This window comes from Lepus europaeus, chromosome 9 (assembly GCF_033115175.1).
Source record: "Lepus europaeus isolate LE1 chromosome 9, mLepTim1.pri, whole genome shotgun sequence".
NCBI classification, from domain to species: Eukaryota; Metazoa; Chordata; class Mammalia; order Lagomorpha; family Leporidae; genus Lepus; species Lepus europaeus.
In genome coordinates, this window is record NC_084835.1 from 11,694,712 (window position 1) to 11,706,873 (window position 12,162).

A 12,162-nucleotide genomic window follows, 5' to 3' on the forward strand; every position below is an offset into this window, starting at 1 on the left:
CTGAAATTGATTACAATTTTGCAGATACAAAAGGAAATAACTCATTGACCTGACTCTGAAAAGCTAAAACTAAAATAAAAATGAGCAAACATTTTTAATAATTGCAATTTTATTCTCCAGGTCCTGTCTGAGCCCTTTAATGGAATATACTACCTAATTATAACTGACCAGTGTGTAACTAGAAACACAGTGGCTTCCAGAATAGTGTGAAGTGAACTTCAATGTGCACAGGTGAAAAATGGTGCAACGGAGTCGATCCAGATATTCTCATGAAGGAGCAAGCTGTGGAGGAGCCTGATAAGTTGGCAATATTTGCAATAAATAATTTTTCTTAACTTTTCCTCAGATGTATACTAAATGCTTTTTCTCTTCTCAAAAAGATGAGTAACAAGAATACACTTTTAAGTTTTATTGCTATAAGAAATGGCTTTTACTCTGAAGTCAGCATTGGGATCACAGCCAACACGTTCCTTCTTCTCTTCCACGTCCTCTGGTTCTTTCTCCAGCACAGGCCCAGGCCCACCGACCTGGCCATTGGGCACCTGGCCCTCATCCACCTGCTGATGCTGATCACTGTGGGGGTCATAGCCACAGACATTTTTGAGTCTCAGGAGTTATGGGACGACATCACCTGTAAAGCTGTCATCTACTTGTACCAGGTGATGCGGGGCCTCTCCCTGGGCACCACCTGCCTGCTGTGCGTCCTCCAGGCCATCACCCTCAGCCCCAGGAGCTCCTGTTTGGCAAAGTTCAAACACACAACCTCATATCACAACATGTGTGGGTTTCTCTTCCTATGGGTCTTCAATTTGTCCATCAGCGCTCGTCTCTTAATCTCCACTGTTGCCACCAAAAATATTACATCCCACAGTCTTATGTCTGTCACTAAATCCTGCTCTCTTTGGCCCCAGAGATACTTACCCAAGCACACATTTTCCACAATAGCGATCTTCAGGGATGTCTCCCTTCTAGGGCTTATGTCCCTCTCAAGTGGGTACATGGTGATCCTCCTGTGCAGGCACAAGAGGCAGTCCCAGCACCTTCACAGCAGCGGCCTCTCTCCAAGAGCCTCCCCAGAGCACAGGGCCACCTGCACCATCCTGCTGCTCATGAGCATCTTTGTGTTTCTATACTTCTTGGACTGCATTGTGTTTTCATTCTCAGGGTTGTGGTGGAAGAGTGACCCAGTTCGCCTGTGTGTCCAACTGTTGGTGGGCAATGGCTATGCAATGATTGGTCCTTTGGTACTGATAAATGCTGAAAAACGAATGATCAAGTTTTTCAAATCCATGTGGGAGAAGGAGAATAGGTGATTAATTGTTTATTAAAATATAACCTGTCTCTCTTTGAGCAAATATTATGAAGAAAGAGAGATTGACTAAATGATTTTGAAAAAGAATTCAAAGAAAGACTGTAAGGTTACTCAACAACACAAGCAGTTAAATGACAAAAGGCAATCAGCACATTGCATGGATGAGGAATTATGGAAAGGCATAGTGTCAAAGAAATACTGGAAAGGAAACATTTAATATATCAAATGAAAAAATACCTTGCAAATCTTAGCAATAGACTAGTGAGACTAAAGACAAAATATCTGAACTTTAAAACAGGTCTTTTGAAATATTTAAATCAGACCAGGAAAAAAGGGCAAGAAGAAAAGAATTAGAGAAACTGCTAACAGTATTCCAGGTCTATGGGATACCATCAAATGAAAAAATACAGAGGTCATGGGAGTTCTGATAAAATGGAAAAATCTTCCCAGTTCTTGGAGTTGATGAATTAATACCATAAAAATGCCCACATTGCCCAAAGAAACTTACAGGTTCAGTGCGATCCCAATAAAAATTCCATGGACTTCTTCATAGAACTATAAAATGCAATCTGAACTTCATATGAAAAAGACCACAAATAGTCAAAGTGATCTTAATCAATGAAAAGTAAGCTGGAGGCATCACAATACCAGATTGCCAGATATACTATATGGCTACTGTAATCAAAATGGACTGCTACTGGCACAAAAGCAGACATATTGACCAATGGGGCAGAATACAACCCCCCAAAATTAATCCATGCATCTACCACTAACTAATTGTTGACAAACAAGCTAATGTCATTCCCTGGAGAAAGCAGAGTCCCTTCAACAAACAGTGTAGGAAAACTGCATTCCCACATGCAGAAGAATAAACAAGGCCCACACCTTACCCCCACTACAAAATCAATGCACAATGAATCAAGTATTTACCTTTAAGAACTGAAGCCATCCAATTGTTAAGCAAAAACATAGGAGGTATGTTTCATGAAACTGGCTAAGGCAAGCTTTTCATGGATAATACCCCAGAAGCTCGGACAATAAAATAAAAAAAACATAACATCAGAATTGCATCAAGCTAAGAAGCTTTGGCACAGCAAAGGAAAAATTAACAAACTGAATAGGCAACCAACAGCATGGGACAAAATATTTGAAAACTATGAATCTGATAAAACATTAATATCCAGAATAAAGAGATAGAGAGACTCAAGTGCACCAAACAATCTTAGTTAAGAAGTGGGCAGATTAAGTTCACAGACATTTTTCAAAGGGTGAAATACACAGGGCCAGCAGAAACAATCCCTCAGGGGAATACGCATTAAAATCACAATGAAGTGCTACCTCACCCCACTTAGAATGGCTATCATCAAAAAATTCACAAATGACAAAGCTGTTAAGGATGTAAAGAACAGGTATTGTAATACATTGTTGGTTGGAAGTAAACAGGTAGAAGCATGAACAAAGGCCTTACAGAGATTCCTCAGAAACTACAAATACATCTGACTTATGACCCAGCCATCCTGGGAATATGCCCAAAGGAAATTAAATCAGAATATGAAAATTTATTTGTACTCCCATATTTATAGCAGCTCAATTCACAATAGCTAATATACAGAATGAACCTAAACGTCCCTCAATCTTGACTAGATAAAGAACATGCATGATGAAATATACATGATGAAAAATACATAAAATACACATGAAATATACATGATGAAATATTACTCAACCACAAAAAGGAATGAAACCCTGATATAAGTAACGAAGTAGATTCAACAGGCGATCATTATACTAAGTGAAATAACCCAGTACCCAAGTACAAATATCACGTCTTATATGTAGTAAACTGTAGAATAAAAAAAAATCTATGTGTCACATCACTTGGTATATATAGTTACACATAGTGCTTCACTGAATCAGACCATGTAAGTGAAAATATGTTCATATTTCACAAGTTAACCAAAAAAATTGACAGGAGGGAAATAGTCAATACCCTTGGGATACCAGTCATTCTTTGTTCTTTTCACATATTGGTATCAATGTGATAAGATGACAAAAAACTCACTATCTATACATTTGTGTGTGTGTTTCCTGCCATGTGTACTGTATTGTAATTAAGATCTAAAACATACATATTGATAAGTAACTAATGCATAAATTAACCCAACAAGTACCAAGCAAACCCAAGGGCTCAGTTCAAATCACACACATAGTACCTGCAGCTTGTACGAAGTTTTAAACTTCAGGAGACAAAACACAGGTGAGAGATTGCATTAAGACATGAAGATGAAGGAGATACATCAGAAAGGACACAAAAGTCACAGGGGACACTGTGAAAGTGATTGTGGTTACTGTGCCTCCTGGATACATGTGCTTCAAATATGTACACTTTATTTTCTGTCATTCATACCTCCAGAAAACTGTTAGTACAACAGTAAGTCAGAATAGACATGTAACTACCGAGGACATGCGCTGAGTCATCCAAAATTTACAAAAACATAATCTAGAACCAGATGAATTCACTGATTGATTCTATCAGGATTATAAAGATCTATACCAATGGTTTGCATAAAGGTCTGTTTTCCATCACTGTAACAAAATACGTATGGCTGAATGATTTATAAAATTACAGGATCATTTAATTCATGATTTGGAGGTTCAAGGGCCTGGCACCACCATCAGCTTACCTCAGAAGGGGACCTAATGGAGGATGATATCACAGTGGTAGGAGTTCAAGCAAGAGGCATAGACCATCTGGTTAGAGAACACGCCACAGAGACCTGGGAGCTGGTCCTGTGCTTCCATCATAACTCAACACCAGGGAACATATCACTCATTTAGAGACATCCCTCCAAGGGCAGTGCCCCCAATGACCCCATGACCTCCCACAAGATCCCAATACTTAAAAGTCCAAGCGTATCTTATTATCTACACACTAAGAACCATGATTCCAACAATCAACATTGTGGGGACACACATGGGCAACATCCAAATCATTGCACCAATCTCTCATAGTTTCACAAAATGCTTGAAGTACAAGGAGGGGACAGTTGCCAGCTCATTCTGTAAGACTGGTAAGTCACTGATTCCAAAAGCTGATATAAGTATTTCTAGAGAAAATTCATAGATGCAACAATTTTCAACAACTCACTAGCCAATCAAAAGCAGCAGTGTATTAAAAGAAAAAGACTCCATGGCCAAATGGGATTTATCTCAGTAATATGAAGCTGGTTCTACATGCAAAATACAACTGAGTATGAGTAGAATGAATAAAACCACATGGTTATCTGAAGGGATTCAGAAATGTTCTTGGACAAATGCAGTACATTTCATATTAAGAATAATTCAATAAAAACAGAATAGAAGGGAATGCACTCATCAGAAAAGCCACATTTATGAAAAAAAAAAAACAGTTAACATGGTACTTGTGAAACACTGGAAGACTCCCTTGTAAGATAATGAACAAAAAAGATAAAAATGCTCATTCTTGCTGCTTCTACTCCACATTGTTCATTAATCCTATACAGGATATTTACACAAGAAAAAGAAAGTTCTTCCAAATTGGAAAGGCCACACCAGATGTCAGAACCATGGCAGTAGTCCAACCTTGGACTAGGAACCTTCAAACAATGAGCTGAAATAAATCCCCACCCAAAAAGCCCCTCTCATGTATGTTAGTTGTAGAAATGAAAAGCTGAGCTACAGACACAAGATGGAGGAATAAGAGAGCTTGCTGCTCTAGTCTAGGGGAAGATCGTTAGAAAAAAGTGAAGAGAGTGCAGTCTCAGAGAAAAGCTAGGGAGAAAACAGAGGAAACTCCATGCAAATTGGAAGTACAATGTAGCTCTACGTGGAGAGTGAGGACCTGTACAATTCAGGACCCCAGCAGCAGAGAGCCTCAGAACCATTTTTGGAGAGTGAGGTGAGATCAGACTGCAGCATCCCAAGACACTGGTGATAAAGCTGTGGGAAGAGCCTTGCATGAGCCTGGCTTGGAACCCTGTTGGGGACAACATACCTGCCAACCTAGAGGGGAAAAAAAGGCGAGCACATTTCTCTCTCCACAACCACCTGGCACCAGTGTCCCGCAATTGACTGCGAGAGGCTGGGTCCCATTTTGGACCTAAGTAATGGCTGCTCCATCTTTTGTCTGTGCACCCAGCAACCAGTTGAGAGGAAATGCCTGAGTCTAGTTGGGAGAATGGATGGGGGTTGGACACTCCTGACTGTGGGAGTCTTGTGTGCTGGAACTGTGGCTGCATTAAAGGGCACAGGGACTGTCTTAGTTAATGGGCAGTCACTGTGGGTGGCTCCATATGCTCAGGGCTTCCTCATTCCCTGGTGAGGGTCACTAATAAGGGATCCAGGCTCACACTGAGGATGGCACAGGTCCTCTGTGTGGTTCTTGTGGCAGCATGGATGAATAATGCACCCATTGGGACAAATGTTCAGGTACTGGTCTCCTTAAAGGAGAAGAAGTCATCATGCCCAACTTGGGTGTCAGCTTGGACACTCCCCTCACCCTAGAGCACTGAACAGTGTTCCCTGGCCACACCCAGCACACGCCTCTGGGTATTCACTGTAAGAACAGACACTTCACTAAGACACAGAGGTCTAGTCCTAAAATAAAAGCCATCACAGAGAGAAAAAAACTCACAGGTATCCCAATAAATGCCTAAAAGTAAGCACAGAAATTCAAGAAACAAGAATAAGACAACAAGTTGCCCTCAAAGGAACACAACACTTCAATACTAGAATGTGAAGATGAAGAGATTGAAGAAATTCCAGAAGTGGAATTCAATAAATTGACTGTAGGATTGCTTATAAGAAATCATAAGTAAATGCATGAAAAAATCCATATATAACATAAATAAAAAATTTTCCTATGAGATTTAGACTTGAAAGGAAAATCAAAATGATAGATTAGAAATGAAGAATTCAATAGATTTGAATAAACAAAGCAGTAGAAAGCCTTAACATCAGACTCTGTGAGCAGAAGAAAGAAAATCCCAGGTAGAAGACAAATCTCTGGGAAATTTACAGTAAGACCAAAACAAAAAGAAAATAGAAAACTAAAAAACACTGTTGGACATTTATTGGATAGTATCAAACAAACCCAACATATGTGTCTTAGGATTTCCTAAAGGTGTGGATGAGAGTGGATTAGAAAGCTTTTTAGTGAAATACTTACAGAAAACATACTTAATTTGGACAAAGAAAGGGATGACCAAGTACAGGAAGCACATAGAACTCCTAACAGAAATGACAGGAAAGATTTCCACCACAACACATTGTAGGTCAACTCTCCACAGTAAAACGTAAATAAAAGATTCTGAATGTGCACGAAAGAATGCCAGATTACATTCAGAAGATCTCCAATTAGACCCACCTCATCAAAAACTCTATAGGATATAAAAAAAATGGCAAGATATATTCCAAGTCCTAAAAGAAAAAAAAAACTGTCAGCTCAGGATACTATACCCTACAAAGCTATCATTTACGAATGAAGGTGAAATAAACACTTGCCATAACAAAGAGAAATTTAAAGAATTTGTCATCACTCATCCAGCCTACAAAATATGCTTAAAGAAGTGCTACACACAGAAACATGAAAAGATAATCATCACTATGAAAGAAGATGAAGGCAGAACAATCTCCCAATAAAAGTACAAAGGAAATCCAAAGTAAACAACAGGAATATTTATGGAAAAATGGCAGGGCCAAATCCTTACTTTTCAATAGTCACATTGAATGTAAATGGACTTACCCCTCCAGTTCAAATATACAGACTGAATGGATTAAAAAACAAGACCCATCTATTTGCTGCCTACAAAAACAAATCTCACCATGAAAGATACAGGTAGACTGAAAGTGAAAGGATGGAAAAAAATATTCCATGCTAAGGGAAACCAAAAAAGAGTTGATGCAGCCATCCTAATAGCAGACAAACTAGACATTCACACAAAATTGTTATAATGACGGGCACTATGTAATGATTAAGGGATCAATTCAACAGAAAGATGTGACTATAATAAACATATATGCATCTAATTGCAGGGTACCTAGGTATTTAAAAGCAATGTTAATCAATCTAAAGAGAGACATAGACTCAGATACAACAGTAATGGGGGACTTCACTTTCAGCAGTCAACTGAACAACCAGAAAGAAAATCAGAAAGGAAATGAGAGTTAATTGACATTACAGACCAAATGGACCTAATGTATATCTATAGAACCTTTCATCCTACTGTTGTACAGTAACATTCATCTCACAAGTGTATTGAACATTGTTTAAGACCACAGACAAGGCAGTAACCAAGTCTCTGAACATTGAAAAAAATAGGAATCATACCATGCATCTTCTCTGACCACAAGAAATGAAGCTGGAAATAAACAACTCAAGAATATCTAGAACACATTCAAACACATGGATACTGAACAACATGCTCATGAATGAACAGTGGGTCACAGAATAAATCAAAAAAATCTGGAAATAAAGATTACTATAAACATATGAAAACTTATGGGATACAGCAAAAGCAGTGTTAAAAAATGTTTATAGCTGTTGGTGCCTACATCAATTAACTGGAATGGCACCAAATAAATGAGCTATCAATGCATCTCAAGGACCTGGAATAACAACAGAAAACAAATCTCAGAGGTATTAGGTGAAAAGAAATAATTTAGAGAAGTAATAAACAAAATTGAGAGAAAACCCAATACAACGCATCAGCAAAATGAAGATACGTTTTTTGAAAAAAAAAATTGACACACCACTGGCCCAACTAACCAGAAACAAGAGGAAGAACACACAAATACAATTAGAGATGAAAAGGGGAATGCAACAAACTCTATAGAAACAAAAAGAATCATCAGAAAAACCTACAAAGAGCTGTATGCCAGCAAATCGGGAAACATGGAAGAAAGAGATTCCTGGACACATACAAAGCACCTCAATTAATCCATGAAGGCAAAAAAGCCTAAATAGACCCATAACCAAAATAGAAATTGAATCAGTAACAACAAAGCAAAGCCCAGGCCTGGACAGCTTGACTGAATTCTACCAGCCATTTAAAGAAGAGTTCATTCCAATTCTTCTCAAGTTATTCAAAATAATTGAAAGGGATGGACTCCTCTCAAACTCTATGAATCCTGCATCACCTTAATTCCTAAACCTGAAAAATATAAAACAGGGAGAGATACAGACCAATTTCTGTGATGAACATGGATGTAAAAATCCTCAACAAAATACTAACGAACAGAATCCAACAACAAATCAGAAAGATCATCCAACAATGCCAAATGGGGTTTCTCTCTGGTATGCAAGGATGGTTCAACATTCCCAGGTCAATGTGATATGTCACATTAACAAACTACAGAATAAAAACCATTTGATTATCTCAGTAGATGTAGAGAAAGGATCTGATAAAATACAACATCCTTTCATGATGAAAAATTTAGGCAAACTGGGTATAGAAGGAACATCTCTCACATATTCAAGGCAATTTATGACAAAACCATGGCCAGCATCCTATTCAATGAGGAGAAGCTGGAAGAAATTCCACTAAGATCTGGAACCAGACAAGGATGCCCACACTCACCACTGCTATTAAGTATATACCTTTGTTTCAACTGTTGAGGAACAGGTCTTTTTTTCCAACTATTAGTTGAACTCCTAACTTGGTATAGAGCTAATCTGTATAAAGTTAGTTGAAAATAAATCTTAGTAAAAAAATAAGAATGGGAATAGAAGAGAAAGGAGGAAAAAGGGTAAGTGTGTGAGTGGGAGGGCAACTAGGGTGGGAAGAACACCTATGTTCCTAAAGTTGTATTTGTGAAATGCATGAAATTTATATACCTTAAAGAAAAGGTTTCTGGGAAAAATAGAAATGAAAACTTGCTAATACACCCCATTCTCCAGAGCAGAGTCTGCAGCAGTGTGGAGTTATCTTGAGATGAGGGAAACCGAGACCCAACCCAGCCAAAAACACAGCATCCCATGCCCACAACCATCACAGAGATCCCACAGATATTCCATCACCCTAGCAAGAATTACTGGTGATTCAAAAACCAAACTAGATCCAGAAGTAACACTGATCCCACCACCTTAGTCCAAGCAGTGTCATTCATGACTTGTGACAGGTGGTTTGGGATAGCAACACAGGTTCTACTCCTAGACCCCAAGAAACTGGGTTCATGGCCTCTGTAGATTTGGGGCTATCCCCCTGCAGTACCTATGTCCTCCTCAGACTACAACCAGTCCCAAGGTTTATCCCTTCTACAGCCCACCTCAACTCTGGTGGACCACTGAGAAATTCTCATTCATTTGTGGATCAATCAAGACAATTCTAAATTCCTGAGTCAAGGAATCACAAGGCAAATTACAAAATTTTCTAAGTGAATGAAAATGGAAGCAGATACCACAATTTGGGTGATGAGGTTCAAACACTGCTAAAGGGAAATGTATAATGTTAATGGTGTTATATCAAACAGGAGTCCCAGTTATCTGCGTTTCCACCTTCAGGAAAAAAGCCAATTAAGCAAATATTTTTTTTTGACAGGCAGAGTGGATAGTGAGAGAGAGAGACAGAGAGGAAGGTCTTCCTTTTTGCTGTTGGTTCACCCTCCAATGGCCGCTGCAGCTGGCGCATCTCGCTGATCCGAAGCCAGGAGCCAGGTGCTTCTCCTGGTCTCCCATGCGGGTGCAGGGCCCAAGGACTTGGGCCATCCTCCACTGCCTTCCCGGGCCATAGCAGACAGCTGGCCTGGAAGAGGGGCAACTGGGATAGAATCCGGCGCCCCAACCGGGATTAGAACCTGGTGTGCCGGCGCCGCAAGGTGGAGGATTAGCCTGTTAAGCCACGGCGCCGGCCCAATTAAGCAAATCTTAAAAGGACAAAATTCTATTTGGATTCAGAAAAGAAACCCACAAATCATCAATCAGTAGTAGAAAGAGGACATCACTATAGAGATGCCACTGTAATCATTGTTAGATATTTAAGAATTTAACAAATGTACCACTTATTTTACAAAAAAAGTGTTTTAAACAAATTTTGCTGAGAGCAGGATATTTAATATACAAAATGAATTCAACATCCATCACAAAATTACAAAAATGATAAAACCAAAAATATCTATCTAGAGGCAAATGGCAATATAAACCTACATGACTTGGGGTTAGACAAAGATTCCTAAACAGAATGTAAAATACATAAAATACATAATTGAGAAAAAACATAAATAGATAAAATGGACTTCATCAAAATGAAAAACTTTGTGCTTTAAAATACATTACCAAAAAAGCCAAAACTAACCCAAGGTATGGTTGGAAAAATTTACATACCATAAGTCTGATAACAGACTTATTTCTAAGAAGAGTGCTTATAAATCATGAAAAAAAACTAATCTCCAACACTTAAACAATCTTTTCCTAATCTAAAATCCCTGCTGTAACATAACCCCATAGACTTGGTGGCTTACAAACATTTATTACTCATATTCCTGGATACTGCCAAGTCCAAGATCAAGGTGTCAGGAAATTTAGTGTTGGTTCCATGTACAGCCAACTCCTCACCATGTCTTATCACAGAAGGGCTGAGGGAACTCTCAAGGGTTCTTATTAGGGTATTACTCAAATTGACAACTGGTCTACCCTAATGATGTAATAACACACCAAATGTCCACTTTGTACCTCCATCAAATTTTGGTTAGGATATTTCTCTAATGAAGATATGCAGAGGACATCCAACATGGCTGAAAAAGGAGAAGACACACTGATACCAGCAAAGAAACCAATACATTCCCATAAACCAGTAGGAGAGAAATTTTCAGTAGAAAACTTGCAGAACGGAATGGATCACCTATGGAGCAATAAGGACACTGTACAAACAGGCTGCAGTTAGCAGTACACCACCAGCGACTCCCATGGCCAGGGGGAAAATGCCTCGTTCCCATAATGAGATGAGTGGAGGCTGTGGAAGCCCATGGGTTACTGGTGATTTTGGATGAAGGAGAGCTCTGCAGTCCCTGTGGACTGTGAATCTGGCCAGGAGATCTGGCAGCAGCCCGGGCATCCACTTAGTTCCATGAAGGAACACCATGTTGTTTTCCTCCCTCCAAAGCTCATGGCACCAATAGGGAAACGTCATTTTCCCAGAGCAAGCTGAGTGGAGGCTGCAGCAACCTTTGTGCCCCTGGCAATTTTTATCTGAGGGAGAACTTCATCATCCCCACAGACTTTCAGCCAGGCAAAATATATGATGGGAGGAGAGGAATTCACTTAGTTATGGGAAGGGAGGCCTCATTACCTCCTTCTCCTTATTCCACCAAGCACCAGACTCAACTTGCTCAGGTGGAGCTATAGCCAATCTCTGCCATGCTAGAGGCTCTCCCTAGCAACAAGTCAGCTTGTAGGGGTGGGAATGGATACTGTGCACCCTCTTATTACAGCTCCTGCATCCTGGGACTGCAGGAATTCTGAGACACTGTGAGCTCTAGGACACAAACCTGAGAGGGGCACAGAGTGCAGCCGGGTTTACGGGCACTTGTAAGGTCTGGTTTCAGAAGCTCAGGACTCCTTGAATGAAGGGGAGGAACTTGCAGGGGGCTCACTGCTCACACTACAGAGCACATACATGCTATGTGAGGTTGTAAACCTGCATGGGTGTGGTGCACAGGCACTGTGAGGCCAGTCTCAGCAGTGAATCAGTCTGCTCACTGTGGCACAGAGAAGCGCTGAGGCTTGAAAATGCCAGCCAGTACGATATTTCTGTCCACCTCCTGACGACAGTCAGAGATCTACCATGACCAAGTTGGTTGTCACTCTGGGCTCTATCCACCCATAAATGCAGGCC

At 39.8% G+C, this 12,162-nt stretch overlaps 1 protein-coding gene across 1 annotated transcript; it reads left to right on the top strand.

Moving 5' to 3' along the window:
* Window positions 1-380: 380 nt before the first annotated feature.
* Window positions 381-1,313, top strand: LOC133766195 (vomeronasal type-1 receptor 90-like). The gene has a single exon (XM_062199914.1). The coding sequence runs from the start codon at window positions 381-383 to the stop codon at window positions 1,311-1,313; it is 933 nt and encodes a 310-aa protein (XP_062055898.1).
* The last annotated feature ends 10,849 nt before the right edge of the window (window positions 1,314-12,162 follow it).